Genomic DNA, 23,798 nt, shown 5'->3' with positions numbered 1-23,798 from the left:
CGCCCCCGCCCGCCCCGCCTCGCCATTGGCCCGCCCTCAGCCCGCCAAGGGCAGGCGCCGCGCATGCGTGTTGCCGCCGAGCCGGCGGCGGGCGCGGCGCTTGGTCGCTTCATTCCTTCTCCTTCCCATTCCCTCTCTTCCCCTTCTCCCGGTTTCCTTGCGGGTTCCCTGGGAACTGCAGCCGAGCTCGGTTCGCTCTCAGCGCCTCTAGGCGTTTCCAGGCTTCGTGTGCTCCCGGCCTTGGGTAATGCATCTATAGCAGCTTCATCTGAAGGGAAATGAGCTTTCTCCTTGCTTCCAGGTTGTACAGGTGTTGCACGTACAGAAGGCACAGAATGTATGTCAGCCCTTATGGTTGAAATAAAGGTGCCATGAAGTCACTTTAGGCCCCAGTGATGTGTGATGTGTGATGTGTTCATACAAGATACTCTGAAATCAAGGGAACTGAACTGCAGCCGTGGGAGAAGTTTGAAGTGACTGATACATGTGGTGTGTTCAAGCAAATGGGAATTTTGAACAATATGAAAGACGGTGACGCTCTGATGAACTCAGCGATGCTGTCAGCGTTGGTGTGACTTTGTCATGAGGGGCAAAACTGAACTTCCTCCTGTGCTGGCAGCAGGCACTCATCAGCCTGGGTGGCTAGGAAGGCAGCAAGTCACCAAAAACCTGGGCTAGACATTTAATTCCCTTCCTTGATTAAAATATTCAACACTTTGCTGTAAAAATGCATCTGTTTATTACTCTTATTAAATAAAACATCACAGTATAATACCTAAACTTCCAGAGAGAGCCTGAAGTTAGATAAAGCCATAGTTATCTTTTCCTGGAAAACAGCTTAAGAACACATTGAAAAAAAATGTTTGAAGAACACCCTGTGAGACTTCAGGGAAATTTATGTTCTGAATTGATTATTTTATTTGTGCTAGAGATGAGAACGGGGTACACATAGCCAGAGTCAATGTTAAGTAATTTCCTGGTGTTATGCACAAAGGCATGCAGAGGAAAAGCATGCCTCATAGCAAGACTAACTAAAACCACCTTGAGACAGATGAAAAAACAGGCCAGTAAGTAGCACTATATTGATTCAATGTGTACTTGAATGTACTCAAGCTAGGGCCTGATCCAAACTTGCTGGAGACAAGGCAAGTTTTTAGTGACTCAGTAGGGCAGGTCTTTACTCAGAATTTTGTAAGCGTCCTACTGTGCTCCTCAGTATCAGCACCTGGGTATTCCCAGGAGTACAACAGGCACTTACTTGGCAAAATGTAGCATATAAATATTTCATCAGAAATCCAGATGGTGTTTCAATCTTTAAGCCCTCTGCTGACAATCAAAATAGCTAGTCGTGAAAAGAGACCTCCCCAAGCTCCTGCATAACCTTCTGCATTTCCGAATGGATTATATTCTTGTTAATGAGCAAGGAAGCATTTTAAGGACAAATTTCATATGTATAGGATAAAAGGTGCTATTTAAGCGCTATTACTCTTGGGTGATCTAGAAGCCTGCTGCGTATCGTGGCGGCCCGGTGGCGGCCTGGTGGTGCTGGGGGCAGCCCCGGCCCCCCCGCGGCCTAGTCGTTACTGTCGCAGCCGGTCCCGGTCCAACCGCTTCCCGTGTCGCCGCCTCGGTCGCCTCAGCAGCCGCGCGCCCCTCCGCGGTTGCCAGACAACCTCCTCACCCACCCCGCGCGAACCGCCGCGCGCGCCTCTTCTCCTTTCCCATTGGGCCGCTCTGCCGACCCCTGCTCTGATTGGCCTCTTGCCACAGCGGCTCCGCCCTCTCTCCTTCCCCATTGGCCGATCTCTCTTTAAAGCACCGCCTCTTGCAGCGCGCGCTCCTCCGCCTCACAAGCCAGGCGCCTCCTCCTCAGAGCGGACCCTCTGTGGCCACCGTAGCCCGGCGGGACGTGGCAGCGGGGGTAGCGGCGGCCTATGAGCGGCGGCCCCGTGCCCCGGAAGGGGCGCGGCGCGAGGCGGAAGCGCCCCCTCCCGCTCCCCGCCGCTCGGCGCCGCCGTCCCGCTGGGCTCCGCCATGTCGCCGCTGCGGGCGGTGCTGGCGCTGCTGGCCGCGCTGGCCGCCCCGGCCGCCGCCTACTTCGTGAGCATCGACGCGCACGCCGAGGAGTGTTTCCTGGAGCGCGTGCCGTCCGGCACCAAGATGGGGCTCATCTTCGAGGTGGCCGAGGGGGGATTCCTCGACATCGACGTGGAGGTGAGGCGGGGCGGCCGCCATCACCTTGGGCCCGGCCCGCGGGAGGCCCCGGCGCTTCGGCCTGGGCGCGGCGGAGCGTTCCCCTAGCGCGGTGGGGGCACGGAGCGGCGCGAGCGCGGCCCCAGCGGCCGCTTGGGTCCGGGGCTCCCGCCTTGGGCCTCTGGAAGCGCCCAGGCTGCCCCGGGAAGCGCCCGGCACTGCCGCTATTCCCATAGGAGGCACCGGCGGGCGGAAGAGCCTTCCCGCTTCCCCTGCCCTCACAGCCCTTCTAGGGACGTGTTGTGCCTTGTTCCTTTAAGTGGTCCCGTTAAAAACCGCCACCGGAGGGGAGAACCAGCAGGTTGAGCTGTATCCAGGGGACCATTTAAACGAGCAAGGCCCCATTCAGTCCAAAAGCATTGTCTTGTTTAGTCGGGTTGCTGGCTGACAAGGCTACAGCTTTTCACCTGCAAGTTGTAGGTAGGTCCTTTCTTCAAAAATCACCAGAGCACTAAGAAAAAGATAAAAGTTCTTTCATTTTGGCACAGACCAGGTGGTTGTTTGACTAGTACAGTTTAGCCATTTGAGAGTTGTCTCTGAGGTTAGGTTTAAATGTGTAGAACTTTGCACTGCTTTGAAACAGGACAGAAAGGAAGCCGTGAAATCCCATTTCAGTGACAGCACCTGGATTTGGTGGCTCTTGGAGAGAAAACCACAAGATACAATGACCCTGAGTACTGGGTACTGCAGCCTTGACTCCACCTGAGATGGCAGCTGCAGCAATGCACAGTGCACGGTTGTGTGCCTGAAGCAGCACTGAGGTGCTGAAGGAACATTTTTTTAATCCTTCTTTTGCTTTTCTTCAAACATCAGAGATAAGGCTTCCCCTGTAGTTATTAATTTGTCTAATGACCAGGCTGTAGGTAGATTGCGGCTTCCTTGTTCTTGAATGCTTCTTATCTTGACTGTGGATGCAACATAAATCTGGGCTGGTAAGAGAGGCTTTCATATAGTTTTCTTTATCAGGATTAACAAACAAAAAAAAATTACTAGGCAGACATGCAGCATTTATTTGGGGCTGTAGAAGAGAGATAGAAAGGTGATCAAATTAGAGATGCTATTGATGAGTCTGGATGATCTCAGCATCTGCGTGTAGTGCTGTAATGATGCATTCAAAATCACTGTCTTAAATATATGATATTTTATTCTCCTCATCCAGATTACAGGGCCCGATAATAAAGGGATTTATAAAGGTGATCGAGAGTCCAGTGGAAAATACACATTTGCTGCCCACATGGATGGAACTTACAAGTTTTGCTTTAGCAACAGGATGTCCACCATGACTCCCAAGATAGTGATGTTCACTATTGATATTGGGGAAGCTCCAAAGGGGCAAGACATGGAGACAGAAGGTGAGGAAAATCCCTGGAAAGAGCATAGCTCTGCCTTTTCCGTATGTGCATGATTTTGGAAACTTGACTAGAATTCTCAAGATTCCTGTTTCTACAACCTGTCTAGTTAGCTGTTTTCTTGCACAGCTGAAATGGATGTGGATGTTTTTAGACCTTATTACACAACTTAATGCAAAAGCATCAGGGGATCCCTCGTCTGTCAGCAGAAACTAATGCTTTTATCTTTTAGTCTTTTCCTCACTTTCATTTCATTTTCTAGTTTGCTCTGCATTATGTAGATTACTACGTGCACTAGTTGAGCTCTTCGATAATATATAAATTTTCTCGTAGCTGTGTAAATTACTGTTTTATCTGCAGCCTTTTGTCCTGTACTTGTGTTCATCTCTTACACTTTTCTCTAGGTGGTGGAGATACCTGGGATGGTATGTGTACTGCTTTTTGAAAGCTCCTTAGCATCCTGTCTTGTGCATATGTTTATTCACTAACACCTAACGTCTGCTTTTTCTCTTTAACATCTGTTTGTAGCATGAGAATGTCTTTTTAATAAACTACATGTAAGGTCTGATTCCGAGTGATGCTGAGCAGCAGCAAGCTTGCACTGAGAGGTCTGGATGCTTGGCAGCTCTTGGGATCAGGTCCTTCATCTGTCCATGACAGTTTGCCTTCAGGCAATTGTGTATGGCTAACAGAAGACATGATCAGCAGTTTTAGGTGGAATGGAACTAAAGCACTGAACATCCAGAAATGTTAGATATTGTAGATGGTGTTTGCTTTCTATTGCTAAAATAGGTGTTGTGTAATCAAGGACTTTTGGAGGCAACAGCCTGCTGCTTTCAGGTTCTGAATTCACAGTCATGTTACAAGGGAAAATGTTGAAACCTGTCATTTGCTGTAAAATAAATGATTATATTGGTTCACAAGTATATTGGTTAACAAGCTATAAAGTTTTATTTAGAAATTATTAACTGTAGCTAGAAAGATAAGTTCTTATTTCCTATTTTAGCAAGTTTTTTAACTGCGTGTGAACTGAGTGCTTGATATCTCTTGAGATGTTTAACAAATATCTAACTTTTACGTTTTTTTAAAGATTTGGCTAAGTCTTATTGAGTCTGAATGTGATATTTGAATAAGAATGTTAATATGGCTTTAGATTTTTAAGGTAAATGCTTAAGACTTCTTTAAAAGTATATTTTTCAGTTGTCTTAATTCATACAGCTGTAATCTTCTCTCTTATCAATAAACTGCACATACTGCAGTGGCCGTGAAATTTTTATTACAAAAATGGGTAAACTCTTAGTAACTACTAGTTAAGCTCTTCATATTGTTGTAACTTTTATCAGCTTTATTATTTGGTCCTTTTTCTGACTGTTTCACAAAAAGTAGATGTATTGAATAGGTTTGTTTTCAACTTATGATACAAGGTAGCTTCAGTGTCAAGTATGTCCTTTCAACATATGTATTTTCTTACGTCTTGGTGCTAGAAAACTTCAAAAATTACTTCAATAATTTGTAAATTTTATACGTGGACATTTTTTTGAGCATGAAGATATTAAGAAAAGTTCCTGTGACTGACAGATCAATAATCTTACATCTTTAGTCGTTCCATTTGCTGAGCTATCTCAGACTGGCTTTCTACTGTCACTGGTTTGTTGTCTTCCTCCTCTGGTTTTCCTCCTCCTCTGCTTTTGTGGCATTACCAGCACCTGAGGCAAGTTCTTGCCCTCCTCTAGGCCCCTTTGGCAACGTTTCTGCTGAGTGCTGTCCTTGACTAAACAGGAAGGTCTCAGGATGTAGTATATTGTTTCAGAAAGTCACCTTGGCTTGCCAGAATCATGATCGTAAGCTACATTCTCAGTTGTTCTATTTTGGCAAGCTTACCTACTAGTAAAAGCTGTAATGTTAAACTGTTAAAACATACTGGATATATTAGCAAAGTAGGTACTAGAGAGGTACTGATTTTGTGTGTTTTTATATTGTTTTATTGAGGCATATGCCCGTATTGGAAATAAGTGATCTGTGTTGACTCTAACTTGGGCATTCATTCTTTTCTACCTGATGTGGAGAAAGACATTTGCCTGATCATTATATACCATAGAGAAATTTTTAGAAAAATGCTACTACTTTTGCTACAAGGCTTCTTTCAGAACTTCCTATGTGGCAGGAAATTTAAGCGTTTGTCCATTGTATGAAATTGTCTTTTTGAGTCGGTGACAGACTTTTTATGCTTCTGAAATTATTCTGCAGCTCATCAGAACAAGCTAGAAGAGATGATTAATGAGTTAGCTGTGGCCATGACAGCTGTAAAGCATGAACAAGAATATATGGAAGTTCGTGAGAGAATACATAGAGCAAGTATGTATTTAAGTGCCTTTTTCCATCCCCTAGACGTGTTTTAAATGTTAATTTTAAGTTCAAGGTTATCATTTGCAACATTCTTTAAACTAGTTTGCCTCTTACATCATGAACATTGTTATCCAAAATAATGTTTGCTTTATTGTTGTAAATTTATATAGTTATTTATAAATGGTGTACTCATGAGGATAGTCAGTAGTGATATGATTTTCAATGGTAAACTTTAGCAGAACTGTTTTATTTAGTCATTGAAATGAGTGTGGCTTAATTGAGCCAAAGTCTCTTGTAGATGGCTTGTTGGAATAGGTTTTAACTATTGTAACCTCTGAATAGAGAATGTGGCTACCTCACAGTCTTTCAATCTTTACTTTCTAAAATACAACTTTTTTTTTACAGTTTTAATGCAATTGTGACAGCTAAGGTAAGGAGGATATTAGTGGAGGTCCAGCAAGAATAAAGGCCGAATATTTTTGAAATAATAAAATAATTTTTGAAGCAGTGAAGTACAACATTAAGCAATGGCCTCTGAACTTTCTGAATTGATGAGTATGTGCAACTAATGACTTTTTTCTTGCTAGCTGTCTAATTTAAGAAATTGCTGAATCGTTAAAGCCAAAGATGAACCTTTAGAAAGCTGAAATTCCTCACTTGACTTTGAGACCTGAAATTGTGGTTTTTACTTTAAAGAGGAAGTGACTCCTGAAACATTTATGCTGATGTGGTACAGAAATTATCAGTGATCTAAGTTTGAGGCTTAGGTGGGGTACTTCCAGTGACATGTGTTTCTAAATAATGTTTTAGATTTCTTTTAAATGCTCTTCACATACTTAGATTTTTTTTTCAACAGTTAATGACAACACAAACAGCAGAGTGGTCCTTTGGTCATTCTTTGAAGCTCTTGTACTAGTTGCCATGACACTGGGACAAATCTACTATCTGAAGAGGTTTTTTGAAGTCCGAAGAGTTGTTTAAGAATGCTTCCCTGATCCTGGATTTCAGTTCACTGTCTACCAAACAACTTGGTCAAAAAAGTCATTTAGTTTCTAAACCCTCTTTACTGAACTTTAAAACTTATTTGCTTATGTTCCTTCCTAGTTAAAATGAAATCTTTTTATATATCTTCTGTAGCAAAAGCTGTGCTAAAATCTCATCACTTAATTGGCATAATTTTTTCACTGAAATCTGCCTAGTCTGTACGCTAAGCGAGGTCCAAGCAGGCTGCAAATGCTGTAATTCAACTGTAGTAATAAGCAATGTTGGTGTCTTTTTTTCTATCTTTTTTTTTTCTGTTTCCATAAGTTCTTGCAGTTCTATCTAGGGAAACGGTACAAGGCCCTAATGTGACTGTTGGTGTTTTTGACATCTTTAGCTCTGCAGTAGATGTTATGAAATCTAAAGAATCTTTTCTTTGCCTACATAAACTGCCAAGGAGAAACAATTGGAACTCTATTCTGGTAATGAATAGAATAGAAGACAGCTGACAACTTCCAATCTAGTATGTGTACCTAGTTACTGTTTAAAACAACGTTCTTCAGTAACTATCTTAATTATATCAACTTGTTTCCTAAGTTCTTTTTAAATTAAATACTTGATATCAAAACACATTCTCTCCTCTCATTACCAAATGTTCATCATGTGGTTTTCCGTTTTTCACGGGTTTATATCAAAGCCAATTGTGTGCAGTGTTTTGGCAAACAGTAGTTAACCCCTTGGTTTTCGCAGGTCCAAAGCTCAGTGTTGGCACTATCACACAGTGCTTTAGTGTTCAGGAAAACTGGATTCCTGATGCCAAAGGGTTAATGGCTCTGGGGGTTTATTACAATGCTATGCAGCCCTTGTATTTAAGTTAAGTGGCAATCTCTGCCATTTTCTGGTCATAATTAGTGTAAAGCTAATTACTGGTGTGTTTTCTTTATTTCAGGCACATGTAGATTTTTGTTTTTGTACAAAGTTACTTTTCTTGGTATCTGATGATGGGTTTAAAAATTAAAGAAGTGTCTGGTGTGGGTGCTGAGCCAGGATTATGTTGTGACTGATGTATATTAGTTGTAATCATTTTGGGGATGGGGTGGGAATTTTTCCAGGGGAGAGCCTCTACAAGTAACACACAACAGTTTTGTACAATTAATTTAAAATTTGTTACAGGTTTTCATGTTCCAGGTAAAGTTTTTTCAACCTTGGGCAAACACTTGCAGCAGTTCCTCAGAAAGGTGGCTATTACACCTTATTGTGGCTGTTGTGTGCCAATATTTTTGTGTAAAAAAAAAAAAAAGAAAAAACCACTCAAATTGAATTCAAAGATGTACATTTAAAATTGCTTGTGAATCTAAATATGACCCAGGTTCGATAAATAAACAAATTCTTTAAGAAAAGTGAATTTGTGGTTTCTTTTTTTCTTGATGAGAAGCTTGTGTGCTGTCCTGAGGAAATTGCAGATAATTCTGAATCTAGAGCTTGGCTGCGCTTTTCCTCCGTGTTCTCTGGTATCTGGTCCTGTAGCGGGTACGTATAGGGCCTGCAGCGATGCTTATGTTTTTTTAAAATCACGCTTTTTTCGCAGCCGGAACGGCGGCGGGGCGGAACGTTTGCGCGGCGGTGCCCGTTTCCGGGCGGAGCTGCCGCGGCCGCACCGGGGTGGAGGCGAGCGGGAAGGCGGGCGCGGCTGAGGCGGCCGCGCAAGATGGAGGCGGTGACGGAGGGCGGCTGGGCCTCGCTGCCCGTGCCGCTGAGCGCGGGCGTCCTGCGCGCGCTGCGCGGCCTCGGCTTCGCCAGCATGACCCCCGTGCAGGTGCGCGGCCCGGCTCCCCGCGCGGCGCTGACCGCTCGGAGGGGACACTTGAACCTCCGTGAGGTTCAGTCGGTGCATCGGATCGAGTTCAGCTCCTCACGTGGTATTTCTTTCTCTTTTCAGTCTGCCACCATTCCTCTCTTCATGAGCAATAAAGACGTTGCTGCAGAAGCGGTGAGTTTTCTTTTTCTCTGCTTGGTTTCCTCATTTTTCTCGTTTCTGGAGCAGGGGAAGGGCTGATTCTGTTTTGCTTCATGCAGGTAACAGGCAGCGGCAAGACCTTGGCGTTTGTAATCCCCATCCTAGAAATTCTTCTTAGGCGGGAAGAAAAACTAAAGAAAATGCAGGTGAGATCAAGTTCTTCAGTTCTAAATATCCGTATATCTTTTCAGAATGTCTCGGTGAGATTAAGGATTTAAGTAAAAGTATGTATAAGGTTAGTGTTGGACTGTATAAAGTCAATATAAGGCCTGTTTTGACTAAATCTTTCTTCTATCATTTTCTGTAATTTTCTTTTGTTTTTCTTGTGCAGGTTGGAGCTCTAATTATCACCCCGACTAGAGAACTAGCTATTCAGATTGATGAGGTGCTGTCGCATTTCACAAAACACTTCCCCCAGTTTAGGTGGGTGGACCTTAGACTTGTTACAACTAACCCTTTCTGTGATTCATAACCTAGTAAAAAAACAAAAAATAACTCCAATGTTTCTGTGTTTGTGTTTGTTTTATTTTAGTCAGATTCTTTTAATTGGTGGTAGGAATCCCATGGAAGATGTAGAAAAGTTTAAAGAACATGGGTAAGTTAACTTTCAGTATTTTGAATTGATACCTGAATTGTGGTTTTATCCTAGTCCTTAGAGTTTTCAAATTAGGGCATCCTAAAATTTGGTGGTACTGCTTAAGGTTTAGAGTTAGTAGTAGCAAACTGAAATTTGTCTGTTATCTGCTAAAATCTGGTCAATTTGAGTGCAATTTGTGGTGTGATAACTGTTAGCCACCCTCGCAGAATCCTTAGTTTTTGCAATCACGAAATTTCTGTGTGTTCTTATCACAAACAGCGGGAACATCATTGTAGCCACACCGGGCCGCTTGGAAGATCTCTTCAGAAGAAAAGCAGATGGGCTGGATCTAGCGAGCTGTGTGAAGTCCCTGGATGTATTAGTATTAGACGAAGCAGACAGACTTCTAGATATGGGCTTTGAAGCAAGGTAATTAACTAATAAATTTTGGCAATGCTCCTGAAGTTTTTAATTAGCTTGTGGAAGGTTCATGTGAATGAGCCTGGCCTACAACTGACTTGTAAAATTAGTTTTGTTCCTGTGATTAAACTTCTTCCTGAGGAAAGCGTCAGGACATTCGTGTTCACGTGTGCTTACTTGCAGCTTAAATGCCATTCTGGACTTCTTGCCCAAGCAGAGACGGACAGGGCTGTTCTCAGCCACTCAGACTCAAGAAGTGGAGAACTTGGTGAGAGCAGGACTCCGGAATCCTGTCCGCATCTCCGTGAAGGAGAAGGGGGTGGCAGCGAGCAACACCCAGAAAACTCCAACACGCCTGGAAAACTACTACATGGTGCGATCTTCTGTGCTTCATGGTGGTCTCTCATTCCCTATAGATAACTTGTTTAAATTTGGGCTGATTTTGGTGTAAACTAACAGAGGATAGAGAAATCTGAAAGATATAAAGCTCTTGCGAGTTCTGATAAAATTGGTAACAACTAAGTCCCCGTGAGTGAAGGGAATAGGGAAAATCACTTTGTATCCAGTCCTTTATTTATGTATTTATTTTAAAGAAGAACTTTTTTTTTGTCTTTTGAAATGTGTAGATATGCAAAGCGGATGAAAAATTTAATCAGCTGGTGCATTTTCTTCGACAACACAAACAGGAAAAGCATCTGGTCTTTTTCAGGTAATTCCTGTGGGATTTCATTGTAAAAACAATATTGCATTTTATTGCTTAAATTCAAAAAATGTGTTCAATGTTGAAAATGACATAGCTAGTTCTTGGCTCAGAGTGGTTGTATTTTTATAAGTTGTTAATTTTAACAGCTGTCTTGTGTTTAGAAAGCGATTGATTGTTGCCTTGAGTGAGGATTGCAGTATACTCTACAGAGCAGGCTATATGAATTTTACATGCATTTTTAAAGTAAGGTATTTTTGATGATTATATGTTATTTTGAAAATGATGTATTTTAGATAAAAATAGGTCATAGTCTATATTTTGGAAAGAAGTCGGACTGCTTTGGCATGATTGAGATTAATCAGATTAACAATGTCACATAAGCTGTTGCTTTTATGCCTTTTTTTTTAATTACAACAGTACGTGTGCCTGTGTGGAATATTATGGGAAGGCTTTAGAATCCTTAATTAAACAAGTGAAAATAATGTGCATTCATGGGAAGATGAAACACAAACGTAACAAGATATTTACTGAATTTCGGAAGCTCCCGGGGTAAGAATATATGAAAAGATTTCAGTTAGCTAAAAGTAGAAGTGGTAAGAGATGTATAATTGTACCTGACAATATGCTTGTGTTAAAATAGTATTTTAGTAGCATGTGACCAAGAATTTGGCAATGTGATTCTGTATTTTACCTGCAGGAAAATATTCCTCATGAATTTTGCAGGGTGTTCAGTTATGAGAGGCTTGTCCTGTTTTATAGCATGGGAACTGAGTTTTAGCTTTTAATATTTAAAAAGAAAGAATTATCAACAGAGTATAAGAGCAGCTATTTAAATAATGCGCCCAAACTGTTAATTTTTTAGGTCTTATAATACAATATAGTATTTTATATCAGATGTGGTTGAATACAAATGGTGAATAAGGAAGTCATTTTTCTTAGTGATATGTTGGCACTTTCATAAACCAGATTCCCTTTTGTAATGTTACAAAGAATTTTTCTCATGAAAGCTGCAACTAGCTTATACTACGTGTCTCTCTTCTGAACACATTTTATTTGTCATTGTCCAGTGCAGCTGCAGAATACACAACTGTGGGGAGTTTGGTACAGCTCATGAATGCCCAGTTTAATGCAAGCCTGCTTTTTCTTCCTAGTGGTATTTTAGTGTGTACTGACGTGATGGCCCGCGGCATAGACATTCCAGAAGTACATTGGGTTTTACAGTATGATCCACCTAGCAGTGCAAGGTATGATTTCACATGCTAAGAACCTTTATTCTGCTCTGCTCATGTTACGGTACTGTTGAAATATTAATTGGGAATCTACTGCTGTGGAAAACACATTTAGTCTATGCCTGAAAGTTGACCTGAATAAACACACAATACTTGAACAAGGGAGGCTGAAACATGGTAGTTCTATTGCAATTGACATGATTTTAATGTCACTTACGTGTGTTGGAAGTCATGGGTATATAGGTTAATGCCATTAAAATGCCTATTACTACTTATATTTGTACAAAGAGACTCTTGAAGAAAGACATAGTATATCAAAGAGTTAACAGGAGGTGAGATATTAGGGTGAATGAGAGCAGGGAAGCAAGCACAGAGTTGTTTGGGGATGATGCATTTAAAGTTCAAATGAAATTAGCCTTTCTTTGCATTTTAACTTGTTAGAACTTGCTTAAACTCTCCCCTCTCGAAGAGATGCACCCTGTTTCACATGCACAGTCCTGAGAATTGATCTGTTGTATGATACTTCACTGGTTCCCATGGGTTGTTAAAATTACTAGTTTAGGTCAGAAGTACACAGCACTCTAGATTTGTCATTCCATAGAACTTGCCCTTTCACTTTCTATTACTTTTCATAGCAAAGTGAGCATCTCCCGATAACCAGCTCTATGTCATGTTTTAGTGCCTTTGTGCATCGCTGTGGTCGAACAGCACGGATTGGCAATGTCGGCAGCGCACTGGTATTTTTGCTTCCCATGGAAGAATCTTATGTTAACTTTCTCTCAATCAACCAAAAGGTCAGTAGACTTTTTTTCTCCTCTGCAAGTAAGAATGTAACTTGATGTGCATTAAATTAAGGTCTTGCCTCTTAGGGGCTTTATTGTGGGAGCCCTTCTGAGTGAGAACAACCGTTTGTGAGGCTTAATGGGCATGTTCAACCAAATAAAAAATGGTGTAAAGGGAAAGGAAGATATCTCTACTCTGCTATTAAAGCTCACTTAAGATTAATTGAAGAAGAACTCTTGGTTTGAAGCTTTTTTAATTCAGTTTTAATGATTCAGATGAGTCTTTATACTTGTTTTTTGGCTTTCAGTGTCCCATGCAGGAAATGAAACCACAGAGAAATGTGTTAGATCTTCTTCCAAAACTGAAGTCTATGGCCTTGGCTGACAGAGCTGTCTTTGAGAAAGGAATGAAAGCATTTGTGTCTTATATCCAGGCTTATGCCAAACATGAATGTAATTTGATCTTCCGAATAAAAGGTAATTCTCAGCAGGGCTTCTATTTATTTTATTATATTTATTTATAGACTCTCTGACTTGCTAAGTTAGGTTAACTTTTCATCTTGCAAGAAATTGACTTTATAATCTTTATTTTAACAGATCTGGATTTTGCTAGTCTTGCCAAAGGTTTTGCCTTGCTGAAGATGCCAAAAATGCCTGAACTAAGAGGAAAATGTTTTTCAGACTTTATTCCAGTCACTATAAATACAGACTCCATTCCATTTAAAGATAAAAATAGGGAAAAGCAGAGGCAAAAACAATTAGAACAACAAAGAAAGGAAAGACAGGAAAATGGAGGGAAGAAGAAATTCATAAAGAACAAATCCTGGTCAAAGCAGAAAGCCAAAAAGGAAAAGAAAAAGAAAATATCAGCTAAAAGAAAGCGTGAGGAGGTAAACTGTTCTATTAAACTGCATACTGTTAAAACTGTAGGGCTGCATGCGTTCAGAAGGCAAAAAGCAATGGGATTTTGTTTTGACAGGAGTTTTTGACTATCGACTTTCTAGGAGCCCTGTAGGCAAGACCTAAGAAGTTTTAAAGATTTTTTTTTTAAAGCTGAGTCCTAAAGAGAAGTACTTGGAACTTTGATGGTAGTGAATGCTGTGAGTACGTGCATGTGTTTCACTTCTCAGAGGTCTAGGATCCAGGGATTACGGTGGAGAGGAATGATGGTACTTAAGTTTTTAAATTCTTTTAATTTACAGTGAGTATAGCAGAATTAAAGTCTCCTGCATGGGAGCTGGGTACTACTTCCTGTATGGATACTCCTGGGAAAATGTGTTGTAAACATGTAAACATATTTTGGAGTGGGAGGAAGCACAATGTGTATTGTGCGAATTTAAACTCTGGCTTGTAGAATTCAACATAGGCAAAGAAGAATAATAGAAGAAAGACCTCAATGAGTATTTTACCTTTTGCTTTACAGTAGCATTAACTAATTCTCAAGCCACAGTGAAAGATTATGATGAACATCAGATAGCAACAGCTGACAACTAATGGAAGGATCTAGTACTAATCAAATAGGGAGGGCAATTCTTGGCTATTCAGCTCTGCTGTTTTGTTTAATTGCTGTTTTTCTACTGTTGACAGGGATCTGATATTGAAGATGAGGATATGGAGGAGCTCCTGAATGATACCAGACTCTTGAAAAGATTAAAAAAGGGCAAAATTAGTGAAGAAGAGTTTGAGAAGAGGCTAACAGGCAGCCAGGGTAAACTCAAAGCAGAAACTGTGTCTGACTTGGAGTCTAAAGACTGACAGTCTTTTTCTAAAGAGCCTCTTTAAAATACTGCCTATTTCAATAAAACTGTATTTTTATAACAAGATAGTGATGCAGAGAAGAAAACTGATCTAATTTCTTCCTAGAAGAGACCTTGCTTCTGTGAATACTTATGTACAAGTATAAACAAGCCTGCAATTAAGAACAAACCTGCAACTGCTGAACTTGCACAGTATGTGCAGATTTGCAATAGAAGGAGCTTTCTGCACTCCTGTTCAGGCAGGTATCATATCTGTCCCAGATCAGTAAGTGACAGCATACTTCAGAGTGAGTTTGAAAACACCATAAGGCATTTTATTTTACAATATCAAAACATTCCACCTGTCTTTAAATAATTTATTTTAGGCCTTCAGAAGCTGCAGCAACTCCTCTTTTGACAGTGGTCCACTCATACAATGTTTTGCCTTAAAAATTCAAGAAGGCTGGTAGTTAGGTCAAGTGTCTTCTCCTTATTATGGCCATGTAACTTGCATCATCTTTCAAGTTCTTACAGTTGTGATGGTCTTTGAGGAACGCAATGATTCACCCTGTGTGGATGACTGAGTCTCTTGTGTTACAGATAGAGTTTAATAAGTTCATCACTGACAGCTGATGGAGTCAATACCCCTAGGTCTGTAAACAGTAGTGTGATCAGCGACGGTGATGTATAGTCAATCCAGGGATGCTCTTCCGTTAGATTCTGAGTTGATTTCAGAGTATCTGCTTTATACTAGAAGGAAACAAAGCATTAGTTACTGCACATCTGCACATTAAAAACTTCGTAGGGGCAAAGGTAGTGCCCCTTGAACAGATACTTGGTATTGCTGAAGGAAGATGGTTCTTATAAAAAGAGGCACAGGCTGTTGCCATCTTGGCCTCAACTGTTATCTGAAAAAATAATTCATGTGCGTCTTAAGTGCGTAAGAAGTAATTTGAATTTATCTTACCTTAAATTTATCTGGGACATCCTGCTGATTTAGAGGGAAAAGTCTTACAAACTTGAAACTTTCTGCTACAACATAGAATGGCTTGTTCTGAGCTTTGGCACAAACAGCAATTTGATTAGTGCCGATCTGTAGAGACACATGGAGAACAACGTACAGACTCTCAGTGGTTGTGTGACAAATGTTGACATTATTTCCAAAAAGAAAGCGACTTTTCTTGAATAATGTCCAAACAAACTTAAAAAAAGCTTCCACGAAATCAAACTGTAAAGGCATACAGTTTACAGAATAATGTAATAAACTTGCTACCTATTACCTTGTTAATAATTCCTCCACTTTCAACTACACCTTCAGCTCCAACTAAGACCAGGTCCACTTTCTCCATAATGTAGCTGAGGGGTGGAAAAAAGCCATAATTCATTGAACATAACAGGAACTGGTAGCACAAACAATCATTTATTTTTCTGAAGTGCTCCAAGCTACCTATGCAAGTACACATGCTGTTACCTATCCAGCTTTCCTCTGCTTTTCCAAGCAGGAATATTAAATAACTATGTTTTCTCCAGTCCTACCTGATGTTGAAAAGGCTTGGAGAATCTAAATAGGGGTAAAGCTCAGCTACACAAAGTAGCTGAATATCGTGATTAAAATACTAATTGCACAGCAAAACTCAGAACTGTTGTAAATGTCTTGCCCAGAGACTTCTCTACCTTTTTACATCTATCTGACCTGTTGTGTTCATTGAAGCTACAGATCTAGAAAACAAACCACCAAGTAAACATTCTGAAGAAGGGAGATTTACTGTATTAGACAACACTTGCATATTTGCCCAGTCAGGCCACTGTATTCGCTGGATTACTGCCTTGCTAAACAGACTGACATGTATTTTGCACTCAACGTTAAGAACATTATTGTGATTTAGATTTATAATAGTTCTTTCTCTTATTTTGTATTGACTACTAGGCAGTGGTAATTTAGCAATTAACTTAAAAACCAACAGTGTGCAAATTTAAAAAAGAAAAAAATGTCTTTTTGTGTATCACCAGGGTTTTTTTCCATGCAACTCCAAATTCCATGCTTAGGCTTGACTTCATTCTAATATACAATTATTCCATAGATATACATACATTTTTAAGCCGGCATCTCCTAGTTGTGTACCAAAAGGTCTAACTTGTTTAGCTTGTTTGGTGACTGTTTCAGGAATGAGTAACAATCTCTGTGCTTTGAGCAAGCTTCTAGGATGCTCGTCTGTAATATTGTCAAATTGCAATGAGCAATGTTAGGATATAATGGTCATACTTACCCAACTGCAGCATCTAGAATCACAGTCACAGGAATGTTCAGCTTCCTCAGGGCTTCTGCCATTTTTTGCCTATGAAAATAGCATGTTTGAGGCTTAAAAGTCTGTCTTTAAAGACAATGCTAGAAAAATATTGTCTGAAGGACATGAAACAATGACTGCCCATGTTCCCTTGCCACTAGTTTTTGTTTTTGATGCTCCCCCTAAGGGTAAATATCTTCTTGTGTAGAAATGGAAACAAATTGCTATTGTATGTTTGCTTGTTTGGAATTATGTGACACTTTTAGTAATACAGTCACACATTACGAGCAAAAAAAGCAAGCTTTGCAACTTTCCTTAAGATATGACAGATTTGATGCTTGCTCATCTATAAAGCACAAAATTAACATGTACTTGCCCTGCTTGGTCTGGCTGTGATTCGGTGACGTAAATGCTGAATCGCTTCTTTGACTCCACAGCTGCTTCTAACACCCTGAGGACCACCCTCGAGTAGGCATGTGTCAATATTCGCTGTCAAAAAGAACAGGTATTACTTTTTATGATACTTTGTTATTGCAGTGTCATAGGTTTTACTTCACACCACTGTATATCCATTTTAAATAATACTGTATGTAATTTGTATTATACATATTATGGGAGAGCAAACCACTCCAAGATGGACTTCTACGTGGCAAGTTTTTACATAGCCCTGATAGAGCCAAAGGTGGGAACTCCATTTTCAATGGAAATTTCATGTGATGCATCAGCTGCTCCTAGAAGCAGGCTACAAGTTAATGCTGGTTTGCCTAGAAATGGGTGTAGATGGAAGAGTTTTAAGAAAATAAAGGACTGGGTGATGTGATGCCTGGGCATTTGCGAGAGCCATCACCGGGCACCGCTGTCGTAAACGGATGCTAATAAATGTCACTGGCTCCAGTTTGTCCATCGCTGGCGGCAGGAGCGTGGCCACCTGGGCTACTTACAGCACCGTCTCTGATGAAGGGATGGCAGAGCTTGGCGATCTTGTTCCGCGACAGCGAGACCTTCCTGAGGAAGATCTCCCCGCGCTCGATCATGATTTCTTTGCACTTGGAGTAGTCCTGGAAAGGGGAGTGAAGCCGGCGGTGAGGCCGGAGCGGGGACAGCCGGCTAGGGACGGGGGTGACAGGGCCCCCTTACCGAGTACTCCAGCGAGGTGAGGCTGATGAAGCGCAGGAAGAGCTCGCCACCGGACGACACGGCCACCGAGGAGTCCACGCGGGACAGCGTGTCGATGGCGCTGCGCAGGCTCTTGCGCAGGCCCTGGATGGTCTCGCCTGCGGCGGGAGGGGGACAGGGGGCGGCGGGTCAGGGCGCGCGGGGCCCGGCCGCGCCGCGGGGAGCGCGGGGGGCCCGGCCGCGCCGCGGGGAGCGCGGGGGGCCCGGCCGCGCCGCGGGGAGCGCGGGGGGCCCGGCCGCGCCGCGGGGAGCGCGCGGGGCGGCGCCCACCTCGGTCCTGCTTGAGGAAGCCGAGCAGCACGCGGATGGCGACCACGGCCGACGCCACGTCGGGGTCGTCCCTCAGCTGCGCGCGGAAGGCCTCGATGAGCGCTGCAAGGCAACGGCGGCGGCGTCAGCCCCGCCGCGACCCCCGCGTCCCGCCCCCGCCCCCCGCGGCCGCCGTTACCCTCCGTGCCCATGGCGGCCGCCGCGCTCCGCTCCCCGCCGGCGCCCCGTGGCGTCACGCGGCGCGCCGTGGCGTCATCGCGGCGCGGCACCATGAGCGCGGGTGAGGCGGGCGCCATGGCGGCGGCCCCGGTCCCGGTCCCGGTCCCGGGGGGCCCCGCCGTGACGCGGCGCCGCGCTCTGTGTTTCAGAGGACGAGCTGAGCCTGCTGGTCATCATCGTGGACACCAACCCCATCTGGTGGGGCAAGAGGGCGCAGGGAGAGGCCGAGGTAGCGCGGCCGGCGGGCCCTGAGGCGGCGGCGCCCGCTCCTCACGGGAGCTCCCGCCTCAAACACTTGCGCTTCATCCGCTCTCCATTCTTCACCCCCTTTTTTTTCCCCTTTCTTTTCCCATTAGTTCACCCTGTCGAAGTGCCTCGACGCGGCGATGGTGCTGGGAAACTCGCACTTGTTCATGAGCCGCAACAACAGGCTGGCCGTCATCGCGAGCCACACGCAGGAGAGGTGCTGCCCGCCGGGAAGCGAGCCCCGTCCCGCGGCCCCGAGCCCGCCCCGGGCTGCAGAGCATCGTCGAAACCGAGCTTAGGATGTGTAGCTTAGCGTTCGCTTACAAATAGAGATGAACTGAGGATGAATGGGAAAGACATGACGTGGTTTTTATTGGATTTTTATTAAGCAGAAAATAAAATACATGTGTGATGTAATTTGAAGGTGGTGGTGGTGAGGAGATGTGCAGTAAGCGGGACAATGGAAGTGGGGAAGTTTTCCTGATTTGAGGGTTCCTCCTCCCTAGTTATTCATGAGTCTCAGAACTGAGTGAACTACCCCTCAGTACAGGCACGGGGGCTGTTTGACACCATGAACATTGTCACAAAACAGGCCTTGAAAGGAAGGGAGTCAACGCGGGCATTACTGTGTTTTGGTTTTGAAAATTGCCTGGCTTGCATAGTCTCAGGTATATAGAATTTTTGGGAGCTGTGCTTTCGAGTGTTGTTGTCCACAGCTGGTCAGTTATTTAGCTTTTTTTTTTATAAGCATACTCACAAAATAGTATTTTTCTTTTCTTTCAGTCGTTTCTTGTATCCCGGGAAGCGCTGGACTCGTGCAGATCTCCTCGGAGATGGTGCTGGTCTTCTGGAATCTAATTGCCCGGGCAGCAAAGATGGGAAATATGAATTGTTAACGGCAATAAATGATGCAATCACAGAGGAGGTTAAAGACCTCATGACAAAAAGTAAGGAAAAGTTGATTCTATGTTTAATGTTTAGAACTGCAAAACACTGAGGCTGTAAAGGAGCTGCTAGAATTTCCTTTGTCTAGGCCCTAATTTGGTCTTCTGAATTTTCCTAAGTTTAAAATAAATAGGAATGTTTTTGACAATTCTGGGGTCGTTGCAGTAGAACCATGTGCTAAAGACAGAACTCAAGCATAGTATTTAGTGTGGTCAGCTTCAGCACCTGATTTCATACATAAAATAACTTTGCATTTTTTTTATTATATTGCAGCTGAAATGAAGGGCCAGCAAACTGAAACTCTGTTGGCAGGATCACTTGCTAAAGCACTATGTTGTATCCTTTTAATGACTGAATTTTCAAAGCTTTTATCTCTTTTTTGAAAGACTGTTTCTTATAATATTGATTATACTTCGCTATAGGCTTCACAGTTACTATTCTGTAATAATATTCAAAGCAATAATTTCCCCTCTAAAATTATGACTTGTGTAATAACTAAATTGCACTCCCTAAAACGTGTGTTAGGTAAGGCAGTGAACACACACGCATGCTGTGTTTAAATCTGTTTTGTTAATTTTTGGAAATATTATGTCTGGTTCTTGGGCATTCTGAGAGTGATGATACCTTAACGCTAGCTAATGCAGATATTAACAAGATGAGCAAAGAGGTAATGAAAGGTAATACTTTTTTTTTTTTTTTTTTTCCTTACGCTGTGTAATTGCATAAATACTTGAATTAGAAGGTCAGGAAAAAAAATGAATGCGTATATATATGTGCATGCAAATACATGTGTATGTTTTGATACCTCCTTTCCCACATTACCAATTAGGGGTATACATTTTTCTGGATGTTTTTAATTGCCCAATTTGAGCGGGCTCTGTGTGATTTAGAAATAATGTTTATAATGATTACAAATTTTCCAAACAAAAACAACAGAGAGAGCTATTTAACCGTAGAAGAACTGTCAATTCTTTGCACAATTAAAACATCTTTGTAATTCTTGCAAACTTGAGTGCTGTGAGATTTAACAGTACAAATTGTTCTTGCGTATATTGTTCTTGTCCCCTTTTTTGCTGAAGCTTTAGAATCATAAGATACTTGTTTTGGAAGGGATATTAGATACTTCTCAAGTCTTTCTGCTACTCCTAATGCTACTGAAAATAAAAACCAGTGTCATACATCTATTTTAACTGAAGTATTAGATTCTGATACCTGATTATGAGTCAAGCTACAAGGGGTGGAAACAATGTGCTTATGCATTTCTCTTTCTTTCAATGTTTAGGCAATCAAGAAATTAGATCAAGAATTCTGGTAAGAATTTTTTGCATCAGTTTTGTTTGAGTTTTGAACTATAGCAATACTATGTAGGCTAACAAATTTGAATCGCTTTACTTAGGTCATAAAAGCTGCAGAAGACAGTGCACTGCAATATATGAATTTCATGAATGTGATCTTCGCAGCACAAAAACAGGTGAGGCTGGCATTTTGTATACCATCTGCTATACATTGTTTTCATTAATGTATAAGTGTAACAAATTTGTTCATGTCTCTTATGACTTCTTGAAGGTTATGAAATCTAACATGACCAGGGTGAAAGGGAAGCAAACAAACAAAAACTTAGTGTTTGAACATGAAACCTAGTAGACCTCTTAAAGATTTCTTTCGAAGTAACTTTTTCCATCCTTATAAATAATGTGTGATAGAACTTTATTGCCATGTATTAGAAAGTAGAGACTGGGTATTTGGATTCATGTGCTGCTCATGGAATAAAGCTTTTCTATGGCAGACCTACGGCCTTAATAATTTGGGCATGGAAAGATGGACTATATTTATAGCTACAACAAATCAAGACAGCTGGAGTTACACTCATTCTAATTGAATTTCTGCCTTTCATGGGTTTCACCTTTTTGGTTACAGAGCATTTTGATTGATGCCTGTGTCTTGGACTCTGATTCAGGACTTCTGCAACAGGTACGGACTTGCTATTCCTATTTGCTATTTACTGCAGTTCTTAGATATTTAATGACAGATGGTTCAACACGTATCAAGTTCTTTTTGTAGTCTAGTCTTGGGAGAGACTAGGGAGAAAGGGAGATATCGTCCATTTTAAAGGGAGATATCGTCCATTTTAAAGGGAGATATCGTCCATTTTAAAGGGAGATATCGTCCATTTTAAAGGGAGATATCGTCCATTTTAAAGGACAATATCTAGGTGTTCTTCTCTCTGCTTTCTAGGCTTGTGACATTACAGGTGGCATATACTTAAAAGTGCTCCACATGCCATCCCTTCTGCAGTATTTGCTGGTAAGTTATAGAATAATCACTTTGGTATTTATTCTTGTAGCAAATAGGAAATAATATTGATTACATTTCAAAGCAATACTCTACCAGTTTGTAAAATACTTTTCATTTGTACATATAGTGGGTATTTCTCCCTGATCAAGAGCAAAGAGCGCAACTTGTCCTTCCACCTCCAATACATGTTGACTATAGAGCTGCTTGTTTCTGTCATCGAAATCTCATTGAAATCGGATATGTCTGCTCTGTGTGCTTGTCCAGTAAGTTTATAAATATTAACAATAATATTTTATTTTACATTTTAAAGGAACTACTTTAGTGAAAGTAACTTTTTTATTTTAAATCTTTTTGCAGTATTTTGCAACTTCAGTCCTATTTGTAGTACATGCGAGTAAGTGTTTCTTCTTGTTTAAGGGGTGGTTTTGGAAATATCTTGAGTGTATCTAACAATTGTCTTTTGATGTTCTTTCAGGACTGCTTTCAAAATATCATTGCCGCCTGTCATGAAAGCTAAGAAGAAGAAATTAAAGTTAGCTGTGTAACATCATTATGTGAACACGTGATTACCTCCTGCAGTAATTCCATGCAATGGAATATACCTAACAGATTGATGGCACTTTTTATTGAGTATGAAAGAGAACTGTACAGTGTTATTGTTTGTTTCTTAGGGACAAATATTTAAATCATGTATTTCCTACATAGCCCTCTTAAGTAAGAAATCACTGTGTTAACATGTATACTGTGCTTAGTTGTAAATAGGAAACAGAAGATGCAGCTTGTTTAAGATCCATAACCTTGTGTAGTAAAAGGTCACTGCAGTTTTTCATGTTTCTGGGTTAGTTTCAGAAACGAGAAGCTCTGACTACAATTGTATGTTTATATAAAGGTAAGCGTGACCGTTCCTGGAGGATAGGATCAAAGCCTTAGCGTTATATTCAGGGACTTCAGCTTTCTGCTGGGTTTTGCTGCCAGATTTGAGGACTGGAATAGGATCATTTTCAAAATAAATGAGCAAGAAATTTCAAGATGATTTAGAACCCACTTTCTTTTTGAAAGATGTTAATTTGATTCTCTTATATGCACACGTCCATGTATTTTTATATTCATTTATCCTCTTGGTAGTACTGTCTTTGTGATGCCCCTCCACCTTTTTTTTTTTTTTTCCCCCTTATTTGATGTTTCCTTCAAAATGTAAACATTCACTAGAACAATACCTAATGAAGTTCAGTAACAGAAAACTTTTTCATTCATGAAAAAGGACCTTTTTGTTTAGAATAGTTTCAACAAATGCAAACCAGATGTTTAGTCTTTTCCATTTTTAAAATACAATCATAAACAGAAAATGTAACATTAGAGTATGACAGCAGATTTCTCAGACAGCAGATTTGTAACTATCCCATGACTTTACCTCTGGCATTTGACAGGCTAGTAGGAAGACTTATTATTTGTTTTGTATTGGTGCTCTTTATATGCCAAAAGATAAGGGTACGCTGCCTGATTTTTTTTCAAACATTGCTTTAGTTATTAAAAAAAACTTTTTAGTAACTGCAGAATTTCATCTTTTAGCAAGTAGCCAATAACTGAAGTTCTCCTGAAAGGTATAAGGGGAAGAAGTGTTTCCTACATAGGAAAAGATTATATGTATATTTTTTCAAGGTGTACACAGGAATTTATGTAAATGTCTTGCTCCTTGCATCAGGTTTCTATCTGTGTAAGTGCAAATCCTTTATTAGGGTGTTTAACTGCTGGATGCCACGTTGAGGACTGTATTTATAATTTGCTTTGTATAAACCATTTGTAATAAAAGATTTTTTTTTTCGAGTACACACGATTGTGCTTGGTCGTCCCCCGGCCCCGCCCCCTTCGCCCCGGCCCCGCCCCCTTCGCCCCGGCCCCGCCCCTTTCCTACATGACCACGCCCCATCGCCCTTGGCCCCTCCCCTCCCCGGCGGCGCCCGCCCCGCCG

At 41.7% G+C, this 23,798-nt stretch overlaps 4 protein-coding genes across 4 annotated transcripts; 3 read left to right on the top strand and 1 right to left on the bottom strand.

Annotated features, from left to right (window-relative positions):
• The first annotated feature begins 1,966 nt into the window (after positions 1–1,966).
• Positions 1,967–7,665, top strand: TMED2 (transmembrane p24 trafficking protein 2). The gene is made up of 4 exons (XM_026037550.1): positions 1,967–2,214; positions 3,413–3,605; positions 5,850–5,957; positions 6,805–7,665. The coding sequence occupies exons 1-4, from the start codon at positions 2,035–2,037 to the stop codon at positions 6,927–6,929; spliced, it is 606 nt and encodes a 201-aa protein (XP_025893335.1). The 5' UTR covers positions 1,967–2,034; the 3' UTR covers positions 6,930–7,665.
• A 966-nt stretch (positions 7,666–8,631) lies between these two features.
• On the top strand, positions 8,632–14,749 carry DDX55 (DEAD-box helicase 55). Its single transcript, XM_026037466.1, has 14 exons — positions 8,632–8,745; positions 8,869–8,919; positions 9,006–9,092; positions 9,278–9,369; positions 9,479–9,541; positions 9,803–9,952; positions 10,127–10,316; positions 10,570–10,652; positions 11,064–11,195; positions 11,798–11,890; positions 12,555–12,669; positions 12,966–13,134; positions 13,255–13,547; positions 14,245–14,749. The coding sequence occupies exons 1-14, from the start codon at positions 8,638–8,640 to the stop codon at positions 14,410–14,412; spliced, it is 1,794 nt and encodes a 597-aa protein (XP_025893251.1). The 5' UTR covers positions 8,632–8,637; the 3' UTR covers positions 14,413–14,749.
• A 38-nt stretch (positions 14,750–14,787) lies between these two features.
• Positions 14,788–18,420, bottom strand: EIF2B1 (eukaryotic translation initiation factor 2B subunit alpha). Its single transcript, XM_026037483.1, has 9 exons — positions 18,303–18,420; positions 18,125–18,226; positions 17,816–17,952; positions 17,620–17,736; positions 17,055–17,167; positions 16,661–16,729; positions 15,674–15,749; positions 15,361–15,486; positions 14,788–15,143 (listed from the first exon to the last, which is right to left on the bottom strand). The coding sequence occupies exons 1-9, from the start codon at positions 18,418–18,420 to the stop codon at positions 14,988–14,990; spliced, it is 1,014 nt and encodes a 337-aa protein (XP_025893268.1). The 3' UTR covers positions 14,788–14,987.
• Positions 18,421–18,485: 65 nt separating this feature from the next.
• GTF2H3 (general transcription factor IIH subunit 3) lies at positions 18,486–23,656 on the top strand. The gene is made up of 12 exons (XM_026037465.1): positions 18,486–18,572; positions 18,700–18,806; positions 19,373–19,536; positions 19,808–19,870; positions 20,179–20,211; positions 20,817–20,845; positions 20,931–21,005; positions 21,452–21,505; positions 21,770–21,838; positions 21,957–22,092; positions 22,187–22,223; positions 22,305–23,656. Exons 2-12 carry the CDS (start codon positions 18,730–18,732, stop codon positions 22,372–22,374), a joined length of 807 nt encoding a protein of 268 aa, XP_025893250.1. The 5' UTR covers positions 18,486–18,572; positions 18,700–18,729; the 3' UTR covers positions 22,375–23,656.
• The last annotated feature ends 142 nt before the right edge of the window (positions 23,657–23,798 follow it).

This window comes from Nothoprocta perdicaria, unplaced genomic scaffold (genome assembly GCF_003342845.1).
Source record: "Nothoprocta perdicaria isolate Ctin4 unplaced genomic scaffold, notPer1 scaffold_2, whole genome shotgun sequence".
Lineage (NCBI taxonomy): Eukaryota > Metazoa > Chordata > Aves > Tinamiformes > Tinamidae > Nothoprocta > Nothoprocta perdicaria.
This window is presented reverse-complemented; position numbering and strand designations above follow the sequence as displayed.

Coding starts and splice junctions, on each gene's coding strand:
- EIF2B1 (XM_026037483.1), bottom strand. CDS start 18,420: ATGGCGCCCGCCTCACCCGCGCTCATGGTGCCGCGCCGCGATGACGCC. Junction 18,227..18,302: donor GGCCGCCATGGGCACGGAGG/GTAACGGCGGCC, acceptor GTTGCCTTGCAG/CGCTCATCGAGGCCTTCCGC. Junction 15,487..15,673: donor GTGGAGGAATTATTAACAAG/GTAATAGGTAGC, acceptor GTGTCTCTACAG/ATCGGCACTAATCAAATTGC.
- TMED2 (XM_026037550.1), top strand. CDS start 2,035: ATGTCGCCGCTGCGGGCGGTGCTGGCGCTGCTGGCCGCGCTGGCCGCC. Junction 2,215..3,412: donor TCCTCGACATCGACGTGGAG/GTGAGGCGGGGC, acceptor CTCCTCATCCAG/ATTACAGGGCCCGATAATAA. Junction 5,958..6,804: donor TGAGAGAATACATAGAGCAA/GTATGTATTTAA, acceptor TTTTTTCAACAG/TTAATGACAACACAAACAGC.
- DDX55 (XM_026037466.1), top strand. CDS start 8,638: ATGGAGGCGGTGACGGAGGGCGGCTGGGCCTCGCTGCCCGTGCCGCTG. Junction 12,670..12,965: donor TTCTCTCAATCAACCAAAAG/GTCAGTAGACTT, acceptor TTTGGCTTTCAG/TGTCCCATGCAGGAAATGAA. Junction 13,548..14,244: donor CTAAAAGAAAGCGTGAGGAG/GTAAACTGTTCT, acceptor TACTGTTGACAG/GGATCTGATATTGAAGATGA.
- GTF2H3 (XM_026037465.1), top strand. CDS start 18,730: ATGGTGCTGGGAAACTCGCACTTGTTCATGAGCCGCAACAACAGGCTG. Junction 18,807..19,372: donor GCGAGCCACACGCAGGAGAG/GTGCTGCCCGCC, acceptor CTTTTCTTTCAG/TCGTTTCTTGTATCCCGGGA. Junction 22,224..22,304: donor CCTATTTGTAGTACATGCGA/GTAAGTGTTTCT, acceptor ATGTTCTTTCAG/GACTGCTTTCAAAATATCAT.